This window comes from Hemicordylus capensis, chromosome 5 (genome assembly GCF_027244095.1).
Source record: "Hemicordylus capensis ecotype Gifberg chromosome 5, rHemCap1.1.pri, whole genome shotgun sequence".
NCBI lineage: Eukaryota > Metazoa > Chordata > Lepidosauria > Squamata > Cordylidae > Hemicordylus > Hemicordylus capensis.
In genome coordinates, this window is record NC_069661.1 from 209,664,580 (window position 1) to 209,689,916 (window position 25,337).

The window sequence follows — 25,337 nt, forward strand, 5'->3', positions numbered from 1 at the left end:
TTAAGACGTGTTATACAAATGAACAATTATCTCACAATTCACACCTTCCAAAAAAAGGAAAAGAAGATACTTGGAAACATGAGTAAAGATCATGGGTTTTCCTGTATTTTATACAGCAGCTAGCACAACAGTATCATGAGCCTGAAGACAACCTGACAGTACTAAACAGATAGAGATAGATAGATAGATAGATAGATACTAGGAACTGTTGTACCTGCTTTCAAGAGCAAGCTTATGTATTTTATTTAAACTTACCTCCATGAGTAGAGGTCTCTGCCCAAGGGCTGCCATTCCTTGCAGGGCATTAACTTCAGCGACCAGAACTTTGTGAAGATGCTAATATTGAAGAGAAGAGAAGGGGGGACGGGATGGTAAGCAAACCCTTTCAAGGCTTTTGTTAGTCTATGATGTGTAATGAATGTTGCCCCTAAATTCTCCTAATGCTTGGAGACAGTGAGCATAATAGCATTACTATGTTAACAATTTGATTTTTTAAAATCTCTCGATTCTGAAGGATTCTCTCTCCATTCCACTTCACCAATTTCCTATTTACTCCCATAATTTCATTTTCAGAAAAGTACAACATACAACTATCAACATTCCCTTTCAGACACTAAATTCAATGCAGGAACTGGGTTTTCCTGTATTTTATACAGCAGCTAGCACAACAGTGTCATGACCCTGAAGACAACCTTATAGCACTAAACAGATATAAAAGTAAAACCATGTAAATAATTTCAAAGCAGTTAGACTCCTGGGTGGAAGCACAGATTTTAGGGGCTACTGATGCTGACTGGTATTGGATACTCAATCCTAGAATTACCAAACATACATTAAAGATACAATTATGCAGCCAATGTGGAGGACTTCTAAGTCCCATTGACATAAATGGAAATGTAAAGCATGCACCAAAAAAACTTCTGTTGAAACAGATGGGACTTTAAAACGTGTAACTGGCTAGACTGTGCTCTTGAACTGCCCGTGTCTCTAGATATAGCACAATTTCTTAACAATGTTCACCTTGACATTGCAGATAACTGGCCCACGTGCGCTTCTGTTTTCACAGTTGGCAATGACCTGCTCAATTTGAGCACGGTCAAAAAAATCCAGCTGCAAAGGTTCTGGGATCTCTTGACTGAAGTCAATGGAGTCCAGGATGCTCAAGATTTTTCTGCGTACTGATGGAGAAAAAATAAATGTCTTCAGAGGTACTAGCAAGCCAAAAGAGATCAAAGAACTTGGAAGATCAAAATCAAAATTGCTGCACCATCCAGCTACCAGCATGGGCAACTGAGGGGAGGAGATAGAAGGCAGAAGAGCCCAGAGAGCTCATCTGGCTCCCAGTGTTCCCCTTAGTTATATCAGTTACCTTTGTTTCTGCCACCAATTCACAACACTAGACCCCAATTTCCAAACTTCCTTGTGCCAGAATTCTTATAAACAAAAGCAAAAGGTAGGACACAGACTACAGTTCATGTTGCAGTAACTTCTCCAGTGACAGGTCTCCCCAGTCAGGACTAAGATCTGACTAAAACCAGTCCCCATGAGACTTACCTTTGGAAGCAGTGTCAACGTGCAGAAACCCAGTGACAGACCGACTTTCATCTTCAATCCCTCCTTCACCATCAGCTGAGATAATTACAATCAATAAATTAGCACGCAGAAACAATGAAGTCCCACAAACAAACTTGAAGGTTTAAGCAAATGGTTTTGATGGCAGGCCATATGCAGTCTCTCAGGAGATGGGGGAAGGTTTGTTGCTCTCCTTCAATTTTGGAACCAAGACGTTCCCGATTCCTTTAGTCAGTTGCTCCATCAGGAGAGCACAAGAGGAATAAAGAAAGAGATAAAGAGGAGGAGGTGGTGGTTGTTTTAGGGCTGAAGAAAGCAAGAGACTGGTGTAAAAGAAGGCAGAATGAAGATTCCTTCAGGATTGAAGTAAGTAAGAGGATTGAGAGGAGAGAGACAGACAAACTGGATATGGAGAAAAGGCTGTCTCTGGAGCTGCACGCAGGACTAGAAGAATTGGGTGTTATTTATTGACCCTTGAAGAAGGTGGTTTTTGTTTTTTAAATCTTTTTCTTCCCGTGTTGTATCCTATTATGTTAAGTGGTGTTCAGAGGTTTTTGTTCTTTTTTCTTTAGTTATGATTACATGTATTATCATCCTTGATTATGTCTATATACTGTAACCTTACTGCAATGAAGGGGAAAATAAATAAATAAAATTGGGAATTGGTTCTCCTTCCCAGGCTCTTAAAACATTGCTTAATTTGAATAGTTCTGCCTCTGGAGCACATGGAAAGGATAACCCACATGAGATGTCCTCATCCAGCAGCAGATTAATTTGTACTTTTTAAGCATATTTGAAAACATGGGAAAAAATTGTAAGGTTGCAACTACTTATTGCATGTGGTATCATAAGGTAGCCCCTCCAGTGCCATGAGGATTCCGAGTGTACTATATAGGCTCTGTATTACCAATGGGTTGATATGACCATTCAACAACAACTTGAATCCATCACCACATGCCCCATATTGCAGAGAGGCTCACATGCACATGGTGAGTATTAGGAAGTGACTAGCAGGACAAAGATCAGGTCCTTCTGACTGATACATCAGAATCCTTGTAGAAGGTAGCAGTGAAAAGAACCTGATCTCTGTCCTGCAAGTCACATCTTAATACTCACCATGCACATGTGAGCCTCTCTGAAATATGGGGTAGGGAGGTGCACGAACTAGTTCGATATATCAGCGGTTCCACCAGTTCGAAGGTGAGGGGGGAGATAGCTTTAAGGACGGGGGAGGATGCACTTAACCCCCTGCCAGTCGCGCTTCCTCCTCTGGCGCTCTGTGTAAAAACAGTCTGACCGGGCGGCAGCGTACCTCCTTGATGCCCCGTTAATCCCCCGACCAGAAGTGACCGGCATGTGTGTGTACGTTGCAGGCACTTGCGCACACATCATACACATGCACAACGTGCACCCACAACACACGCCAGTCACTTCCGATCAGGGGATTAACAGGGTGGCAAGGAGGTACGCTGCTGCCCCATCAGACTATGTTTACACAGAGCACCGGAGGGGGAAGTGTGGTGGTACAGAGGCGGGGAAGTGCACCCTCCCCCATCCTTAAAGCTACCCCCCCCACACACACCCCATTGGCTCGAGGGGTGCCAGTTCGGAGGACATCCCTAATATGGGACATGTGGTGATGGATTCAAGTTGTTATTGAATGGTCATATCAAACCATTGGTAATACAGAGCATTTATAGTACACTCTGAATCCTCATGGCATTGGAAGGGCTGCCTAATGATACCACATGCAATAAGTGGCATGATCTCTACAGGGAGTTTGTAGTCCATCATCAATATGCACCAGGACCTAGCCCAATTTGTAATTATTTTGGACTTTGGATTGATTTTCTGAATGATCACTGGACATTAAGAAAATTGAACAACTACTATTTATAAATGGGAGGTTGCATCTGTCCTTAGCTTTACATTGGAGTGGTTAACAACAACAGAACCCTATAACTATTTAATCAACCAGCAAGTAATAATGTTTAGCTCTTACATTTAGAGCACTGTATAGGCCGTGAACATTGAGATGTTGGCATTAGCCAGGAGACAGCTAAAAAAAAAGTGAACATAGAGGAGAAAGTTGTTCCCCGTTTCATAAGCAATGGCCTACATCCCTCATCTGAGGTCATGTCAAGCTCAACACCAGAAAGACTGTCAAATGACGCACCAAGTAGCAATACATGCATAGAAAAACGACCACTGTTTCAAACAAATAAAGAGGTCTCCAAACAGCAACCCTGTTGCAATTCTCATGTCTGCCCTGCCACAAACCACATTTACCTAGGTAAGATTTCACGGGCATGTCATCCAGAAGAAGGTTTAAGAGTCTCTGTGTGTGGGAACGCTGACGGTTCAGTGAAGTGACACGCAATTCTATTGATGCAGTTTTCATAAGCCATGACATCTGGTTCAAGGTTGCAATCTCATGCTCTGAATAGAGAAGACAGAGCAAGAATGGCAAATTTCAGCAAAATAATACAATTATTTTATTATTGCGATGACAATTCAGAAGGTCTTCTCTTTGGCCCAGCCATATGTTTTACCTGTGTTCAAACAAATCGCTAGTGCCAAGCAGAGAGACTGTAAGAATGTGGACACTATTCTGAATGGGGAACTGTTTATAGTCCTATTCATGTTACCTTCAACATGCATACAGCTTATGAGAAGTGTACATACAACAGTTGATCTGTATAGTTAATCACATATATTATATTGAATGTGCATACAGCAATAGGGATGTGCACGGAACTGGTCCTGTGCACTGCTGGGAGGGTGGAGGGGGGCGCTTTAAGGGGCTGGGAAGGAGCTGCCTACCTGCCAGCCCCCGCCCCACCCCTTTCCCCCCGCCAGTGCTCTTCCAAAAAGCGGGTGCTCGGGGCTGCAGCCTGCCTCCTTGCAGCTGGGATCAGCGTCGCCACACAAATGGCCGATGTGGCCGCACATGCGTCGGCCATTTGTGTGGGGACGCTCATCCCAGCTGCAAGGAGGCAGGCTGCAGCCCCGAGCACCCGCTTTTTGGAAGAGCACTGGCAGGGGGGAAGTGGCGGGGTGCGGGCTGGCAGGTAGGCAGAGACTTCTCGGCCCCTTAAAGCAACCATACCCCCCGAACTAGTTCGAATGCCAGTTGCTGGAACCAGTTCGGCGCTCCTAGAATGGAGCCCCGAACGGTTCCGTGCACATACCTATACAGCAGTATTATTACTACCAATACTTATATACTGCTTTTCAACAAACGTTTCCAAAGCAGAGAAATGATAAATAAGATGGATCGCTGTGCCCAAAGGGCTCATAATATAAAAAGAAGCATAAGATAGACACCAGCAACAGTGATTGGAGAGATACTGTGCTGGGCGTAGACTGGGCCAGTTGCTCTCCCCCTGCTAAATAAAGAGAATCACCACTTTTAAAAAGGTGCCTCTTGCCCATCAGCAGTACACACAATCTGTATTGTGTGGAGCAACTTTCCATATGGCGAGGCTGATCAACCACCACCCAAAAAGAACATGCTCCCATGTTTCAAGGTACACACCTGTCCTCCACAACATGTTAATTTTATCACTTATCACCTAGCTGGAAAACCACACACAGTGGCTCTAAGTGCAATGTCTTCCTGCCAAGATAAGACTTTCAGATATCTTCCAAATAAGCACCCTCACTTCAAGTAGACCCTCATATTCCCTAGTAACAAAGGAGAATGGATAAAGAATGCTAAATTTGTGAGTCTATATTTAAAGTCTTACCTTTGACTGAAAATGGTAAATGCTGTAACTGAGAGAATAAGAAATCCTGACTGGTCCTCAAATATCTCATAGTTGGGCCTGAAGTGTCTGAGCAGGCACACAATTGATAGATCACCTGTTTAATCAGTACAGAATTCAGATATTAGTTTCCTTTTACAGACCTGCAAGGAATATTGTGTGGGGGCAGAGAGAGAGTATACACACGCCATGTATTTGAAAATTAAAGTGTATTTAAGATTAACTCAAATCTACTCTGTAAAACTGAATAAGCCATAAAATGCCGCAGCTCTTTTCTGACAAAGATGGGTTAAATTTTTAAAAAATAAATTTAAAAAGAAGAGATGAGCAGAAGGTTGATTGGGATCTATAGGTAGATCTCTGGATGATTTGCAGCAGATCAGCAAGGGATTTTGACTACTAACTGTTCAACAGTTTAATAATCAACTTGTGGAATTCTCTGCCACAAGATGTGGTGACAGCCAACAACCTGGATGGCTTTAAGAGGGGTTTGGATAACTTCATGGAGAAGAGGCTACTAGTTGGAGGGCTGAGTACAGGTTGCATGGGAGTAGTGGCGGGAGAGGGGGCATGCCCTCAGCTCCTGCCTGTGGCTTCCAGTGGCATCTGGTGGGCCACTGTGTGAAACAGGATGCTGGACTAGATGGGCCTTGGGCCTGATCCAGCAGGGCAGTTCTCATGTTCTAACAAAAGCAACAAAAGGCTCCCCCATTTTCCAAATTAGGCTGCTCAAATGAAGAAAGCTCGGGGAGAATCCAGGAATGGATTTTTGGTGAGCGAAATAAGAGCTTAGTTCTGGTACTGAACAAATGATTGGTCTGAGCATGTGCTGAGATGTACCCTCTACCTTAGCTCTATCTCCACTATCTTGAGATACTATCTTGCAACCTGGCTCTGGTTTGTTGACCTCAGGGTTTTAGTGAACAACAAAACAGATCCCACAAGTCAACAATGACAAATAAAACATGACTTCAAAATTGAAAGCTTGTTGACTGTATGCAAAAGATCTTATTTTACATTTTTGGAACCAGAAATGTCTTGTATACCTGATAACACAACTCTGCTAGATGAGGAGATTCTCGAACAGCTGTGGGACCAGCCCTGGTTTCAGTACCACTTTCCAGTATGTTCAAAATAGCATGAAGACAAGTACGAGGACAACCCAAAACACCTCAAAAGACACAAAAGACACAAAAGAATCATATTTAGATAAACAATAAGCAGAAGTAAAATACATGGTGCATAGCAAACATAAATATGGCAGATGGAAATACATTTTGCTCTGTTTTAAAAGACTCGCTATACAACAAGTGGAAAGATTTAATTATCATAAAAATTAATAAGATATTGCATTTAATCAAAGGTGAAATATGAGGTTATTGGAGGGGTATAACAGCACATTAATTTTATAGAGTTTATAGAGTAAAGTTAGTTTCTACTGTTCACCAAATTTTCAACATATCAAATATGGCTACCTTTTAATATTTAATTAATAATCTTCCAAGCTTGAAATGGATTGCCTGATACCATACTAGACAGAAATACATTTCTTCTACTTTGGAGGCAATTCTGACCAACTGGTAAACCTAAGTGACATCCACACTCCCAGCTGGGCTAGCTCCAGGGAACCTTTGGCAAATTGCCCTCCAAGAGCCCCCTTACTACCTGGATGGGCACCCCATAACTCATGGTGGGGTTTACCATGGCAAACTGCATGGGAGAGGTGACAATAGAACAAATCTAGGCTGAGAAAATGACTCTGCCACGACTACACAAGGACCATGGGCAGAGGTGGTATCAGGAACTGGCACCAGGCCCTTCCGAGGGCCTAGGCTTTCAGCAGGTATCCAATGATGCCAACTCCAACATTATCCTTACCCCCAATTCCCACTGCCACTTTAGCCATGTACCTGGGTCCTGCAAGTTGGTGTTGCTGACAGGTTTCTTGAGTTCATATCCCAGAAGATACAGAGCAAGATTGGGTGGGCTGCACTCCAGAGAGATGATGAGAAGGTTCAGGATCTTAATCCTTGTCTCATGGTAGATTGGGGCCTGCTTCTTTTCAGCTTCAAGTTCTATGAACCAAATGCACACATTAGAACACAGGAAGCTGCCATAAACTGAGTCAGATTATTGGTCTATCATCTTTCTCAGCCCTATCTTGGAGAAGCCAGGAAGGGAACTTGAAACCTGCTCTTCCCAGAGTGGCTCCATCTCCTGAGGGGAATATCTTACAGTGCTCACACTTCTAGTCTCCCATTCATATGCAACCAGGGTGGACCCTGCTTAGCTAAGGGGACAAGTCATGCTTGCTACCACAAGACCAGCTCTCCTCTCTTGTATATGAGAAGAATTAATATGAGAAGCGGACATCCCATTGAGTTAAAGTGCTATTACTGTAAACAAACAGGTGGGATTTAAAATAATGCATCAGTCTTTTCAGATTCACAACAGCCTTGTAAGTAACCACTTGCCTAAACACTGTGGTGAGTAAAAATTACATTCAGGTGACTAGGTAAGGAAGCTTTTATACATGTAGTTGGTTCTTTTTAAAATTTAGGGGATCAATGCATGTCTAATAATTATCATAGGTATAGGTGGGTGGGTTGAAAAAAAATGGACGTAACTGTTGTATAGTTTTGTTAAAAGCTGGTTTTTAAAATAGCTCTGCATTTTAGTTGGCTTGGCTTACAATTTTGCTCAAAATTAAACAAAAATGGCATAGCACTCTGAATCTGTGACAGGTCTTATTCCTGGTCTGTGAGTAAAGTCACATAAGGCTCCGTGACATTTTAGTAGTTCAGCAGCTTGTTTTCATGTAAATTGATTACTTTCATACCTTCAACAGAATTATTTAATTCTTCTGCATTTTCGCAATCCAAACATTCCACAAATCCAGCCATCAGTTTCTGGCTAATACTCTGCATTCAAAACCAAAAGGACAGAACTGAGAAGACAGTAATTTTCTAAATGATCTCACACCAAATTAAAGCAAAATTTCTCCTGCTCCCACCAATGAATGTGATGTCATTTGTAAGGAAAGCTTTTCCCAATCATACCAGCCTCACTTTAGTCCTAGTCACAGTGCTGCATTATCACTGTATCACCACAGCAGGTGAGATGCTCAGTGTCACAAGAGGGGAGAAGCACACATGGTTGTTGTAGCCCCACTCTCTGGAGGCAATGAGCTTCTCCCACACTTGCAATGGCAAAAGGAAATGTTGACTAGGGAAAGTCAGCTTTGATGATATGGCCTGGTTGAGAAAAACACAAACAAAAAAACCCAGAACATTCCACAGCCTTCCCCTTCTTGTTTCCATAACCTCTATGTCTGTACACATACAGAAATGCAAGAGAAGATATCCACACATTTCTTAACCTCGCAATAAGAAATACAAGCATTTGTACCAGTAAAGCTATTTGCTGTTAAATAACCACTCTATTCTTCTCTTCCCCTGCACAAAAGGTTAACAGCAGTTACCTGGTCCTGTGTGAAGTCTCCAATTAGTTTGGCCTGAATGTTAGAATTGCGAGAAATGTCATGCAGGATCGTGGAACTTTCAAATGCCAGTTCAGGATTGGTACTGCCATGATAAAGGTACCTTTAAAATCACAAGGACATCATAGCAATTGTTGTTCTGACCAAAAATTCCAGAGACAAGAAAACAAATCTCAAACAATGTCTCATAAAAATTAGTCTTAAGAACCTAAAATATTTAAGGCTGCAGGCCTAAACACATTTACTAGAGAATAAACCCCACTAATCACAGAAGGGACTTCCCTCTGAGAAAACATGCATAGGATTGCACCGCATGTATATGCAGATCACACATTCAAACAGGATTTAATATCCCCTCCCAGTCCCAAACACATACAGCCCTAGCAAATGTCCATGTGTCTTACATACCCAATGTACTCTGAATGTGCCCTACTGCCTTGTCATAAAACTACAGGTGATGCCTTACACTTGGTTATCCCCAACAATCTCTTCAGCCCCAATTTCCAGCCTTGACATGCCCAGTCTGTTCAAAACTTCAATTATCTTTATAGCATATTAGAATCAATGAATTCAAAAGTTAACGTGGTTCACAAAACAAACATGCAATCACTCAAAACAGATTCTTGAGAGTCTAACAGACAAATATAAGGTATAGTCCTATAATCAGGACAGTAAAGAGGCACAAGTCTATTTCTACAAAGTCAGCTGCATAATGCGAGAATCTGTGCAAGCAGCAAGACCTGAGGTGGGAGCCTCCTAGCAGGGACATAAAATGGCCTCGCATTATATTCCCCTTAGGGGAAATATAGATCCACTCTGGGAAGAGCTGAAGATTTCAAGTTCCCTCCCTGGCTTCTCCAAGATATGGCTGAGAAAGATTCCTGCCTGCAACCTTGGAAAAGCCGCTGCCAGTCTGTGAAGACAATGCTGAGCTAGATAGACCAACGGTCTGACTCAGTATATGGCAGCTTCCTATGTTCCTATTATGCTGGTCACCTCTAGACTAGACTCTGTCCTCTAAATATAGAGGGCCTACCTGGCAATGTTCACGACGTGGTCTGCCTTTTTAGTTCGAGGGTTAATTCCCTGCAGCAGCTGCTCTAGTGGTGTGACAATCAGGGAGAGGTGGCTTTCCCTTAAGTAGTCCATGAAAAGATTCTCCTTCTTTAGAGTCAGATTGAGAAGCCCAAGGCAATACTGTACTGCTTTCTCCAAATGCTTCTTTCCTATAGAGGGGAAGAAAACACACTTCAATGACTACAACACTTTAAAAACCACACACATTTGCAATCAATCTAAACATTGTACGTGTACACTGATGGTGCTATAATAAAGATTTCTACTAAAAATCCCTAACTGCCAACTTTCAACATTTTAATAAAACAACAACAACAACAACAACAAGAGGAGGCGGAGGTGGTAGTGGTAGAAGTTTTAATATCCGGAGAGGAATATTTCAAGGAGACTCATTGTCGCCTTTACTTTTTGTAATCTCTCTAATTCCGCTATCCATTATCTTGAACAAAACAAACCATGGATACCAAACTTCAAGAACATTAGTTAAGCTTTCCCACCTTCTTCATAGACAATCTAAAGCTTTATGGAAAATCACCATGCGAAATTGAGTCATTGCGCAATACAGTTAGAATTTATAGCAGTGACATCGCAATGGAGTTTGGACTGGACAAATGTGCTATATCGGTAATAAATCAAGGAAAAATGACAACTAGTGAAGGAATTGAGATGACAAATGGAAACAACATAAAGACTCTGACACCTGAGGATAGTTATTATTTGGGCATTCTCCAAAGTGACAAGATCAAGCATGCTGAAGTGAAGACCAGAGTTAGCAAGGAATATATCAGGTGAATAAGAAAGACACTGAAATCCAAACTCAATGGTGGTAACACTATCAAAGCAATCAACACATGGGCAATTCCTGTAATCTGATATACAGCAGGTATTGTTCATTGGACACAAGCAGAACTGGATGCGCTGGATCGGAAAACCAGGAAAATAATGACATGACAATGACAATCATGCCCTGCACCCAAGGAGTGAGGTTGATAAGCTGTACCTGCCAAGAAATAAAGGTGGGTGTAGAATATTGCAAGTCAAATAGTCTGTTGAAGAAGAAAAACGAACATTGGCAGAATACATAAATGAAAGCCAAGAAGAAATGCTACAGGAAGTAAGATAAGACTGTTGAAAATAAAGAAATTGAAGAATGAATCCAAAAAACAGCAGATGATGAATCAACGAGAAAAATGGCACAACAAACCATTGCACGGTCAGTTCTTTAATGACATATACAATCGAAAGTCAACAATAGCACAACATGGCAGTGGTTAAAGAAGGGGACATTGAAGAAAGAAACAGAAGGTCTCATTTTTGCAGCCCAGGAACAATCACTACGAACAAATGTTATAAAAGCAAAAATTGATAAGACCCAGAAAGACAGTAAGTGTCGATTATACAAGGAAGCGGATGAGATGGTTGAGCACCATGTATGTTGTAAAAAAATTGTGCAAACTGATTATAAGGAAAGACACAACGAAGTTGCTGCAATGATCCACTGGAACTTTTGCAAGAATTACAAATTGCCAGCAAGCAAGGATTGGTGGAATCATCCAATTGAGAAGATCACAGAAAATGAAGAAGTAAAAAATCTTTTGGGGTTTTCTAATACAAACTGATAGGCATTTAGCGAACAATACGCCTGATCTGAAAGTCATAGAGAAGAATCAGGTTCTGATAATTGATATTGCAATCCCAAGGGATAGACGAGTTGATGAAAAACAATTGGGGAAAATAACTAAATACAAGGATCTTCAGATTGAAATTGAGTGGCTTTGGGAAAACAAAACAATAGTGGAGCCAATAGTTGTTGGTGCCCTTGGTGTAATACCAAAAGAACTTCAACACCATCTCGACACCTTGGGCATCAATAAAATTACAACACAACTACGGAAGGCCACGGGACGGCATGAATACAATGATGATGTCTTTTATTTTTCTTTAGTTATCCTAGACCCTTGGAAAGGACCTGATAATTAAAGTACCAAATCCAGTCAATAAGATCTGGTAGACTGTAAATAGCATCATCATCATAAGCAGCAACTACATACCAGGAAAAGGAGCATAGGTATCTAACTGTTTAACCCCTTCTTCCAGCAAGCTAAGACAGAGTTCCAGCATTGGTGACTCATTCAACAGATGATACATCAGATTAAATCCTGGTGGTTTATAAGCCATAATTTCTTCTCCTGGAAAAGGAAAAGCATAGCTGAGTATTATTTAGAAGCACTGTAGTTGAGAGATTTTTCTCTGCATTGTTTCCTAAAAAAACTGCATACTGGCATCATAATTTTGTTTTCCCCTCCTCATCTATTCAAGCAGCTGCAAAATCTAGTAACTCTCCCTTTTTAGCATTCCTAAGTGTTACCCTTTATTTTCTGAACTTCCACCTAAAAAAAAAAGTTTTTTGCTCTAGCTGCCTCTTTAGACTACTGTTAAGTCTTCCTTGCTAACTTTCCATCCCAGCATTATTTCTTTTCTTAAAATTCAGATTTCCTTTATTAAACTCCTGCTCTATTATAGAGTAGTAGTACTACCCGCTCCATAAGTCCCTGCCCTAGATTCCATGTCACTCTCTGCATCGCTAGTCCTCACTTTTAAAGTTCTCTGCCTCTGATGGAATCTCCTCCCTCATCTTCCCTTAAACTGCTCTCTCTCTCTCTCCTCTGCACAAATTCAATTTTAATCTTTTCCTTCCATACTTCCTCCTGGGAACACATCAACCTCCTCTTAAATCTTTCTCTGGAAAAACCTTACTTGAATCTTATTAGCTCCAATTCTCTTGCTATCAGAATCTCTCCTACTTGTCACACTATCCATTTGTCAGGATCCGTACTATTCCCACCATCCTGCCCCCATAACAGTCATCTGTTAAAGGGGCAGGATGACAATCTCATCGTCAGGGAGCATCTTTTTTCTGTGTTTTGTACAACATTTAGCAGATTGTTAATGTGAAATAAAGGGTAAATATTCACAGCAGTAGCAACAAGTTGTCTGACTCTCAAGAACTGGCACTCACTGAGATTGAGAGCTGGTCTTGTGGTAGCAAGCATGACTTGTCCCCATAGCTAAGCAGGGTCTGCCCTGGTTACATATGAATGGGAGACTAGAAGTCTCAGCACTGAAAGATATTCCCCTCAGGAGATGGAGCCGCTCTGGGAAGAGCAAAAATTTTCAAGTTCCCTCCTTGGCATCTCCAAGATAAGGCTGAGAGAGATTCCTTCCTGCAACTTTGGAGAAGCTGCTGCCAGTCTGTGAAGACAATACTGAGCTAGATAGACCAATGGTCTAACTCAGTATATGGCAGCTTTCTATGTTCCTATGGCAGGAGAAGTGATCAGTAGTCTGCCTCCTGGTCCAAGCAAGATTTGGTCCAAGCAAGATTTGTCAGCTCCTTTGGTGGCTACCTGGGACTGGGCCATCTCTGTGGCTGCCCCAGGGCTCTAGAATATGCTTCTTGTCAAAGTAAGAGCTTCTCCATCTCTAATTGCATTTTTAAAGACCTGCAAAATGCACCTGTTTTCTCAGACATTAAGTTAAAATTAATTTTAAACCATTTAATTGTTTTTATTCTGTAAAATTGTTTTTATTCTGTTTTTGTATTGGCTGTATTTTAAATTATGTACACTGCCTAGGGATACCCATATCAGGTGGTATATAAATGATAAACAGAGCAAATAAATAACAATGCAAAAATAAAGCACATATAAATCAGGAAAGAGCTTACCTTGCAACTCTACATACTGGTCTACAAAATCTTCCAGCTGAGGTTCGTAATCTCTCAGCAATTTGTAAAAAACTTCCAGAACTGCCTCAGCTACTTCCCACTGTCAAGAAAGCCACATGAAAAATACTGTTCATAAAGTTTTTTAAAAAATATATACATACCACATAAATATATTGTCAAGTAGCAACTGCATCTGATACACATACAAAAATCACCAAGCAATGAAAACATCACCACACACATCTCAACAGACATCCACGTTCTACAATGGTGTGATGGCTAATACAATTTACAACATCACATGTTATTAATTTTCCTAGTACTGTATTGGGAACAAGGATGCCTTTAAACACTTGTGTGTAGACAGCATTCCATACATGCGCACACACACACACACACACACACACACACACACACACACACACACACAACATATCTAAAGGATATTAGGGCATGTTCTTTAAAAATTATTAGACAAAGCACTGAAAATAAAACAGCAAATTGACTGCCATTATATAAATCTATGAAGCACCCATATTTTAGATTTCTGTGTGCAATTATGGTTGCCCCTTTTCAGAGAGGATATAGTAGTGCTGGAGAAGGGGTGTGTGTGTGTGTGTGTGTGTGCGCGTACACACACACACACACACACACACAGTTAAAATGATGATGGCTTTAAAGCCTGCTTTCTTTGCTACCAAATGGGGAGAAGAAAATTAGCATCCAATCATTGGAGGGGGGGGGGGGCAACAACAACACTGTCAATTGATTGGCCCAGTGTTGTCCAAAGCTTTAATTTATTAGAACATTACGTGTATAGCAAAAAACACAGGTTGCTCATCTGTAACTATTGATCTGGTAGAGACCCATCGATATCCATAAGAATGGTTAATGCGCCTGCGCAGGACCCTCACAGTAGCATGCCGCAGCTCATCGATGCAACCGAGCTCCACCCACACACCTTCAGCATGCTGTTTAAGAATGGGCCAGGCGCCTGTTCTTCAGTTCTTGGACGAGTGCCGTGGAAGACGACCATCCAGATTCAGGTGAGTTTATCATCAAAGAATAACTTGCAACTCAATACACATATAGTATAGCACCCCTGCAGAGGAGTGGTCCGGGAGGGTCTTATGGATAGCAATGGATCTCTACCAGATCAATAGTTACAGGTGAGCAACCTGTTTATCTGGATCGAGATCCATAAGAATGGGTGTTTAGCTAGCTCTCTCTGGAGGAGGGTGCAATAGTAGCTACTTCAACACCTACTTTAAAATGCTTCTGAGCCCTGGTGGCGCAGTGGTAAAACTGCCGCCCTGTAACCAGAAGGTTACAAGTTCGATCCTGACCAGGGGCTCAAGGTTGACTCAGCCTTCCATCCTTCCGAGGTCGGTAAAATGAGTACCCAGAATGTTGGGGGCAATATGCTAAATCATTGTAAACCGCTTAGAGAGCTCCGGCTATAGAGCGGTATATAAATGTAAGTGCTATTGCTATTGCTATTCTCCCGAAACTCACTTCAGCAGCAGAGTAGCATAATGTTTGATGAATCTATGGTGTAATGTTTGATGAAAGGTAACTCAAAAGGTTACCCTCAATATGTGTGCAGCTGAAGAAGTGTAGGCACAGGTAGAGTGGGCCTTGATTGCTTCTGGTGGTTGAACATTCTATGTCTTGTATGCCAGTAGGATGAGCTCAACTAGCCATCTGGACATTCTTTGTCTGCAAACGCAGGAGCCTCTTACAGAGCTTTTGAATGCTACAAACAGATGTTTAGTAAAACTGAAGTCCTTAGTGTGATCAAGGTAATATAAAAGTGTTCTCTGCACATCCATGGAGTGCATTGCCCATTCTAAAGGGGTAGATGGACCCCTGAAGAACATAGGGAGAACAATTTCCTGGTTGAAGTGGAAGTTGGATACCACCACAGGTAGAAAATCTGGGTCCATACGCATTAATACTTTATCGGGATAGATCCTAGTGTATGGCAAGTCTATCCGCAAAGCTGTTAATTCACTTACACATTTAGTGATAGTTATGGCTAGTAGGAAGGCAATTTTCAAAGTTACTAGTCTGATGGAGGCAGAACTCATGGGTTCAAATGGGTCCTCTGTCAAAGCTAAAAGGACCAAGGATATGCTCCATGGTTCGATGGGTGTGCGAACAGGTGGATGTAAGTTCATAAGGCCTTTCAGAAAAGCCTTACTCTCGGTGTGAAAAGAGAGTCCTTCCATCATAACCTGGATGTTTTGAAGATAACGCTGCTAGATGCACCTTTAGAGACACATTTGCCAACTCTTGTGATTTTAGATCAGTTATGTAGAGGAGCACATCCCTGATTGTGGCCTGGTCAGGTTGAAAACCATGCCTCCTTGTGCAGAATTTGAAGTGGAGCCTTTTGCTTTTGTAACTGTATCTGGTGGAAGATGTCCTTTCGTTAAGGAGGATCTTATTCACAAGTTGAATTGCCACCATTCTGGGCTCCTTGGAGGAAGGGCAGAATATAAATGTAAAACAAAATTAAAAATTAAAAAAAAATTAAAAATGCTGTTAGGCAGTGTGAGAATGTCTGGGTGTAGTACACTGTCGTTGTCTAGAGTTAGGAGATCTACCTCCTGTGGTAGTCTTTGGTAGTGGCACCCTGACAGTTTGAGTACCTGTGAAAACCTGTGAGTCACCAGGATACACCATGAAGGAGCCGTCAGAAGACGGACAACCACTCAGCTGATTAGTGGTCACAGTAGAAACATATAAGGGATCTCCTGCTGCCAGTCCAGCTGGAAAGTGTCCCCCAGAGATCGTGGATCGTGTACTGTCCTGGAGCAGAAGCACATGCATTTTGTGTTTTCCAAGGTGGCAAAGAGATCTATGGTCAGTTGCATCCAGCTAGTGAAAAGTGGTATAACGTATCTTGTATTTATTTCCCACTTGTGCTGTTGTTGTAGTAGGAAAACTCGGCTTCAGTTGTCTACCAGGGTGTTGTCTAGGCCCTTTATATGTATGGCCATAGGACAGACTTGATGTCTGCGGCACCAATGCCATATTTGTAGGCTGAGAGCACAAAGACTTCAAGAGACTGTCCCTCTGTGACTGTTGATGTAGGCCAGGACTGTTGCACCTGTACTTGTTGCACCTATACAACCTTTTCCTGTAGGAGTGACAGAAAAACTTTCATTGCTTTGAAGACAGCTAGAAGCTCCAAGAAACTGACATGTAATTGTTTTTGTTGAAGTGTCCACTTGCCCTGTAACTGATGGGCTCCACAATGGGCCCCCCAGCCTAGCAGAGAGGCGTCTGTTGTTAGCCAAATAGAAGGAGTTATCATTTGAAAAGGAACCCTTTCCAGCAGATTCCTGCTCATCGACCACCAGATAAGTGAGCACAGAATTTGATTTGGGATCACTAGACATAGGTCCTGTCTATCCACATTCGGGCAGAAGACCAACAGAAACCAGAATTGCAATTTGCGCATCTTTAACTGTGCATATTGCACCACTGTGTTTCAGGATTCCATCAGACTAAGAGGCATTGGATAAGTCAGGCCAGTTGAGATAGATGTTGCTGGACATGGAGAACCAAGTCCCTGACGCATTGGAAGCATTCTCCGGGTAAGTATGCTTTCCTGATTTCTAATTCCAGAACCACTCCAATGCAGTTGATTGTACGAACAGGTTCCAGCCTGGACTTGTCCCAATAGACTTGGATCCCCAAGTCTTGGAGGAGAGAGAGTATGTATTTCATCTGAGAACATAACTCTTCTCTGTCTTTGGAAGTCAGAAGCCTGTCGTCCAGTTAAGGATAGACCAATATACCTTCAGTCCGCAGGTAAGCCACCACTGCAGCCATGCATTTTGTAAATACTCTGGGGTCCGATATTATGTGTCCAGATGCCAATGTAGAGCTAATAGCTCCTTATTAGAGGAAGTGAAGGAACTATTAGCCAAAGGGGCTATTGCCCCAATACAGTGGATGCACAGCTCTGTTGCCAGATTCAGCTTTTTTAAAGTCAAATTTTGGGTAACAGCCCATTTGACTCACGAGTATACCCCTTAGGTTCTGGCCACATTGGTGCACAGACGGGAGGGTTTTTATTCCCGGTACTTCTTGATCCCGAAGAGAGGTGGCGGCATACAACCTATCATGGATTTATGCCACCTGAACAAATTTGTCCATGTGAGAAAATTCCACATGATAGTGTTACAGGAGATACTACTACCTATTCTATACCAAGAGAACTGGCTTGTGACGCTGGATCTCAAAGATGCACATTTCCACATTGGCATCAGGACACAACGCAGAAAATATTTCAGGTTTGCGGTAGGAATTCAAGTGTACCAATATGCAGTCTTACCCTTTGGACTTCCCACCGCCCCCAGAGTATTTACGAAATGCATGACTGCAGTGGTGGCTTACCTGCGGACCGAAGGTATATTGGTCTATCCTTAACTGGATGACTGGCTTCTGACTTACAAAGACAGAGAAGAGTTACGTTCTCAGATGAAATACATACTCTCTATGTATGTTATTAAACGCCTGGGAGGGTTGAGCAAACCTCATCTCTGTGAATTTTGGGGTTGTTCTAAACTCTATAGCATAGCCTGAGGATATAATCTTTAGGACACAGCGGTCCGATGTTACGTGGTGCCATGCGGGGGAATGGTGTGCCAGCTTGATGTTGGTTGCTGGCAGGAGAATAGAGTTTGTGAGGCTGGTATTATTTCTCACTTGCCAAGTTGTTGTGGCCCCCGGTGGCAGAAGAAGGGAGGAGTCCAGTAATGACAGTGGGTGGGTCTGAATCTCAAAGATGCTTCTGAAGCTCAAGCTGCTTTGTACACTGAGGTTGGTTCAACTTTCACTTGCCGTGAAAAGGACACTTGTGGTAGCGTTGGTACTGTTTTCTAAAATCACGGCGTTCTTGCTGTTTACATGTGGATTTCTGCCTTGAATAAGGGTGATATTTGGAGCCATAGGAGGAAGCAGATGTTGATGAGGTAAAAGTTTTAGTAGTGAATTTTGACTTTTTCATCTTCTCCATGGTAGAGTCAGTGTTTTTGCTGAATAGGCCCTTTCCATCGGAGGGTAAGCCCTCAATCCTTTCTTTCATATCTCCCTGCAGGTTGGTGGAGCGGAGCCACACATGTCTGCGCAGGGTGACTGCAGCTGCCAAAGAGTGTGATTCTGACTTGGCCAGGTGCTTTGCAGTACTTAATTGCTGGCATGTAAGTGCTGCAGATTTATCTAATGTTTGTTGAAAGTGCTCTTTAAATTCTTCTGGGGACCTCCAGAGCATTTTGTAGATCTTCCCATAAGCCATGAGTATATTTTGCTGTGCAAGTGGAATAATTTGCTATTTTAACTGATAGATGGAATAAACTTTTCTCCCCCCAAAATCCATCTTTCTTCCCTCTTTATCCACAGGAATAGTATGTCTGTGACCACCCTTTGTAGATGACGATGTGGCACAGTCAATGACTCTGGAGTTTGGTTCAGGATGTTTTAAAAGATATTCTTTGTCTTTTGCTTGCACCCAGTATAGACTCTCCAGTCCTTTAGATGTGGGGGTTGAGGTGTGTATTACCTCCCATGCTTGTGCAGCCCATGAAATGACTGGGAGAACAGGCAGGGCCACAGGCTGTGTTGAATCAGATCTAGCCATAAAATTATAGACGGGATCGTCAATAGTGGCTAGTTCAGATTTCAGGTCCAGACCTAGCACTTTAACCATATCCCTAACATGATGATGATATGCTTTCATTTCTTCATTATGGGAGATGTGAATGGTTGGAGACACGTCAACTGGAGGATTAATTCTGGCATCTGGATCGGACTCGAAGTCTGATGGTGATCCGAAGGGGACTGAGACATAGAAGGAGTTACATATGTTTGTGTTTAACGATAGTGGCTGTTCTCTGTGGAGTTGGAGTGCTCAGTGTTTGTGTCCCCATCTCCATGTTTTCGTAAGCAGTTTGTGTAGTCAAATCTTTAAAAACTTTGGCAGAGGGCCAGGAAGATGTTTGTGTGGCCACTGAAACAGTATTAAGTGCTGGTTGTAATGGTACAGTCCCAAATGGAGTTGCTATTGTAGCTAGCAGTTGAAACGATCTTGTCTTTGAAGATCTCCAATGTTGATCATCTTGGAAGTCATAGGGGAAACTGGGAGATCTGGTCCCCATAGATGTCGATACCAGCGTTTATCTTGCAGCTGATTAATGAGTAAAGCCACATGTATGCCATGGAGAGGGGTCTGTCAGATAGGCAGCTGTAAGTGTACCTGGTGTCTTGTGGACCAAGGATTGCTTGGTAACTGGTTCTCCAAGAGTTCCCATTTCCAATGATTGTGGAAAACCTTTGAACATCGACGCTAAGGGGGTGCTTGAACTGGAATCGAGAATTGACAGTAAGGTGTAGGTAGTAGTAGAGTGTAATACTGCCTCTCTGGCTTCCTCCTTGACATCGAAAGTCAGTATTTCAGTTTGACATCGAGGGGTCACCAGCCTCAATGCCAAGAGAACCAGTGTATTTAAAGTTGAAAATGGATGTGACTTGGGAGTCGTAGTAATCTGCATCGATATCAAAGGAGTCTCTGACATCGATCTGCAGGTGTTAACAGCAGTGAAGAATCTATTAGCATAGGAGCTGACGACAGAGAGCGGGCTCTCAATGTTGACAACCTAGATATCGATGTGGGGTCGACGTTGACAGTTCCCAGTGTTTCTACCATAGGTCACTCCTTCTCTTTTAAGAACAAGACTCTTGATGTCAAGCGAAGTTGGTCACTGCTGACTTCACAAGTGGAGGATTTTGAAGGCAGGTTCAAAAGGCTTGAAGGGAAGGGTGTCCTTTCCTTTGTTAAGTCCGCTGTTTTGGATTTCTTTAGTCTTTGGGAAGAGGAAAGATCTTCCAAATCTGAATGTGTGCACTTCAATTTTGAATGCTCTGGTGTGGTAGATAGGGGAGCAGATCTTGAAGAGATTTTTGGGATTCGATACGAAGCCAGTCCTGAGCTCAATGTTGATGGCTGTGGTCTCATCCTCCAAAAAGGAGGATGTTTTGGAGTCGACATCAAAGTCTTCGAAGTTGACGATGAGGATAAAGAACGAGGTTCTCCCAATGTTGAAGGGTTTAGCACCTCATCATAAATGGCGGTGCGAAGCCACAAAGCCCAATTCCTTCTCATCAAAACAGATATTTTTGTCTTAAACAGTCTGTCTTAAAATAGTCTGTCTTAAAACACATATTTTGCATGAAGAGACATTGTGCTCTTCTCCCAGGCAGATTAAGCACAAGTCATTGAGATCTTTTGAGGGAAGCTTGACATTACAGCCAGTGCACCTCTTGAAGGTCCTTTTCTCCTCAGCCATTTCCAGGATAATCCAATTCAACGTCAAAGTCCATTCCAATTTGAAAGTAACACCAGCGAAGTTCGGAAGCCTTTCCAATTTACAAACACCACCATCAAAGTTCAAAAGCCGTTCCAGTCAAAAAAACAATAAATCAGTCCAATATTTTTATCTTGTAGATAAACTCAGAAAGAAGAACTTAACCAACGAGGAACTACAGACAGAGGACTGAACGCAATGGCGGTTGGAAAAGAGCTGAAGAACAGGCACCCAGCCCGCTCTTAAACAGCACGCTGAAGGTGTGTGTGTGGGGTTCGGTCATCTCGACAAGCTGCAGCATGCTACCACGAGGGTCCTATGCAGGCGCATTACCCATTCTTATGGATATTGATGAATATCGATCCAGATACAAGTATTTGCTAGAAGACTCCAAGTTTAATCACTTCTGGAAGCTTTACAAAACACCAAGCAAGATCACAAGGAGGATGCTATAGGTGGCCGTTCTCACACTTGGACTAAGCTGTGTCACTATGATGATTGTATGTGTTTTATGCTACCTTTTGAACTAATTTTGGGAGAATATAGGGCTAAAGTTCGCTGGCATAAATTGCCAAGCAGGGGGTGCCTGCTCCTAATTTCATCTGACCATGATTCTTGGAAAGCAAGGAGACTTTGCTCCTGCCACTGACATCAATCAGATAACACTGTGATGATTGTACCTCACACAAGGGTATTTTTGACTTCACTGATTATTTAATAAATATTTGACTGTGGTCAAATTAACATCATATAACTGGTAAATTACTGGTATTCCAACATTAATTTTTGCGTCTTATTGCCACAGGATGTGGCAATGATGAATCTAGTAAGTTGACATTAAATAGATTTATTTATGGGGAAAAATCTATCAATCACTATTTGACACAATAGATAAGAATGGAAGATCCGTGCTTAGAACAGAGGACCACTAACAGCAAGATACAAAGGAAACAGAATGGGACATTTAAACACATTTGTAGCATGATTTAAAATGGTATGCTGAGAAAAATAGCCCCAAAAGTTACCTTTTCAGCAGCTTTCCGATAGGCCCTTGTACGAAACCGAAGAAACACAGAATCTCTCAGGAACTGCAGATAGGGGTCAAAGCCTGGGGGACGCAACCCAGCCCCCAGGTTAGAAGGAAATGAACTCTCTACCAGTGTGCTAATGAGGTGGCAGAAGGCACGTGTTAAAGGGTACTCTTCACACCGAGATTCAATCTCATTCAATTCAACCTTTCCAAGAAAATAAGAAAATAAGAGTTTTAAAATATATTGCACACACACACTCTCTTTTTAAAAAAACCCATACCACTTAACTATAACATAAATCCACATAATTACACAACCATATTTTTACACAGTTGCAACAGGTTCATTATTCTATGAATTTCATCTCTTTATTCCCAGCCTCTGTTTTTTTTCTTTTCCATTTTATGGTTTCAATGGGGCGTAGGGGGGGGAAATCCAATATATCTACGATTATTACTACAACCACAAATTCTGCTAAGTTTCCAAAATAAACCTCAACAACATCAAATGTATACTACAGACATCATATTATAAGATGTCTGGATTTATCTTGTTTTGGCTCTTCCAAACGTGAAGAAAGGCAACCAACTTTTTAAAGAACTAAAAAGAGCCATAAGGCAGAGCAGTTTTTAAATCCTAAAACAATCTGGATCTCAGCCTGTTAGGGAGTGCTTTACTATCAGGCAAGAAGCTCTGCTCTGAATGCCTACTCTAAGGAAAGGGAGTAGGGCTCTCTCTGCATAACTCGTGCCCTTAAGAACCCTTAATAGTGAAACTTCTAAACATTCAGACTTGTTTGCCTTCAGAAAACAAGAAAAATAAAAGGTTTTCCAAAATAAAGATAATCTACCTTTTGAAGGCGGGGGGGGGGGGGGGGGGGCGGGAATCTATGGCTCCAATAAAACTAGTTGTGATGAAGTCTCATTGCAATTGGTAGAACAGGTTAGTCACAAATAAGTAATCTCATTCTTTCAATAGGACTTACAGCTCAAACCTATGCAGAGCCAGGATAACTCGTCCACTTATTTCAGAGAGTTTAGGCATGGCTAATTCTGCCTGGGCTCAGGCTGAAAGTCACAATTAACTTCAGCTGGATTGGGCCTATCATCAGTTGAAGGTGGCCAACATGATCCACAAGGTAATAACAGTGTTTACAATCAGCTGGTGCTGCTGGGCACACGAAAGCTAAGCCCACTGGGGTTGAGCAAGAGCACATTTGTGCAACTACTTAAAACAGCACATGTGCTGTTTTAAGTAGTTGCACAACTGTGCTCTTGCACAACACTTTCAGGGCTGGCTTTCAGATGCAAAGCAGCAGCCAATAGGAAACATCAGTGTTGCTTTGGGCATCAGGTGGGTCATTATCTATAGTGCAGATTTTTTGTATTATTTTTATTTGCTGCTATTTTGTCTTTGTCACACTGTTTTACTGTCTTTTGAACTTTCTTTAGAAAAGCAGTACAAAAACTAATTAAAAATATCGGTGGACCTCCTTACTAGCGGAACCGTTATCTGCGGTTTCATTTTTCTGCGGTCGGGAAAATGACACCCAATCTCGACATATGCCAGGGGTGGGGGTGAGGGACACAGAACACATTGACCTCACGTATCCGTGGGTTGGGGGTGTCCAGAAATGACTGCAGAGATCATTTCTGGCCACCCTTTTAGGAATCGGAGACACAAAATGTCTCCTGTGAAAAAACAAACAAAGATTTTTGGCCGATTTTCGCCCACTGGGGGGCAGTGTGACTTGCAGGGAGCAGCAGAGGCAGGTAAGGTGCGCCCCGCCCACTGGTGAAAATCGGCCAGTTTCAGCCGAAAATGGCAGACCGGGAACCTAACCCCTGCAATCCCATAGGGATCAACGATCCGATACTCATGGTTTCCATATCTGCAGTACGGAACCCCAGCAAATATCGAGGTCCACCTGTATACATGTAAAAGATTATTCAAGACTACCATATTATTCATCCAATTAAAATAACAGTCCTACAGTTTCTCATTTTCAGCAACCACAAGTGGCTAATTAGAGACAAAATTTACCTCAATGCCAATGGCTTGTTTCTGACCTGGAGTTCTTACTGTTTGCAGTACCTTCCAAAACAAACAAAAGGATTTTTTCCCAACAAATACTGAAAGAACAGGACTGCATCTGAACACGACAACCAAAATATTAGCTATGCTGTTTATCTCACAAACCATTTTTTCAAGAACCCGTTAACTGAAATTTCGCAAGGTATTATCATTATCCTGCCTGAAAGACAAACTGCATACTCTTGACTTTCTTTTTAATCCAACATCTGGCAAGCCCTCCAACCCAACTCCAGGCTGATGTTGATGCAACACTCCAAGTTTCTTAAACCATAGTTAAAGGCCTGGACGAAATGCTTCCTGTTCCCATCACTTCCTATGTAGTATGCAAGTTCACTCCATCTTCCCTCTCCTGGGGGAAGGGGCCTCAACCATAAAAACAATGCTCATCTATAACCAATGATCTAGTAGTGATCCATTGCAGTCATAAGAAAGGGTTCTGCACCTGTGTGGGATCATTCAAGCAGAATTGACTAGCTCCTCAAAGCGCTTAGCCCTGCTCCTTGCATGTGGTGCAGTTTGGGCGGGCTATTATTTTCACCTCAGTTTCTAGAGGACTGACATTGTGATCCAAACGTATTGCAGCAGTGTACTTCTCCACAAAGTAAGCAGTGTTTTTTTATCACTCTGCAAGCATACATGCTGTCACTTCGCATACTGCAGTGGGGCGGTGGGTGGGTCTTATGACTGCAACAGATCACTACCAGATCATTGATTACAGGTAAGCAACCTGTTTATATGGACCGTGATCCATTGCAACCATAAGAATGGGTGACTAACAAGCTGTCAGTCTGGAGGTGTGTAGTATTCTTAAAGTAAAACCCTTTTCAGCACACCCCTCCCAAAGTTGGCTTGAGCTGCAGAGCGGAGGTCCAAAGTGTAATGCTTGACAAAGGTATACTCAGAAGACCAGGTGGCTGCAGTGCAGATGTCTCCAAGTTTGATTCCTGCCATATGGACAGCAGAAGTAGAATAAGCTCTAGTAGAATGGGCCCGTATGGTTTTAGGAGGGTCCACTTTTTGATGTTTGTAAGCTAAGAAAATCAACTCCACGATCCAGTGGGAGAGTTTCTCTCTTGAGATCCAGTAACCTTTCACATTCCCCTTGTAACTCAAAAAAATTAGTTTTGTCTTTCTATAGGGCTTTGTCAGTTTTTAAGTTGAAAAGGAGAGCCTGTAGGACGTCCAGGGAATGCA

General features: G+C 42.2%; 1 protein-coding gene across 2 annotated transcripts in view; it reads right to left on the bottom strand.

The window, feature by feature from the left end:
- Nucleotides 1-25,337, bottom strand: part of NUP205 (nucleoporin 205) — an 85,475-nt gene that overhangs the window by 20,516 nt on the left and 39,622 nt on the right. Inside the window, exons 14-27 of one of the 2 annotated variants that reach the window (XM_053252115.1) lie at nt 24,093-24,143; nt 22,044-22,253; nt 13,643-13,742; nt 11,967-12,104; nt 9,875-10,064; nt 8,821-8,941; nt 8,179-8,260; nt 7,250-7,414; nt 6,386-6,510; nt 5,322-5,436; nt 3,862-4,011; nt 1,555-1,629; nt 1,021-1,178; nt 256-336 (exon numbers count right to left, since the gene is read on the bottom strand). In XM_053252115.1, the coding sequence (XP_053108090.1) occupies nt 256-336; nt 1,021-1,178; nt 1,555-1,629; nt 3,862-4,011; nt 5,322-5,436; nt 6,386-6,510; nt 7,250-7,414; nt 8,179-8,260; nt 8,821-8,941; nt 9,875-10,064; nt 11,967-12,104; nt 13,643-13,742; nt 22,044-22,253; nt 24,093-24,143 (1,761 nt within the window). The remainder of the gene's footprint in view (nt 1-255; nt 337-1,020; nt 1,179-1,554; nt 1,630-3,861; nt 4,012-5,321; nt 5,437-6,385; nt 6,511-7,249; nt 7,415-8,178; nt 8,261-8,820; nt 8,942-9,874; nt 10,065-11,966; nt 12,105-13,642; nt 13,743-22,043; nt 22,254-24,092; nt 24,144-25,337) is intronic. The other variant, XM_053252116.1, reaches the window with a different exon arrangement.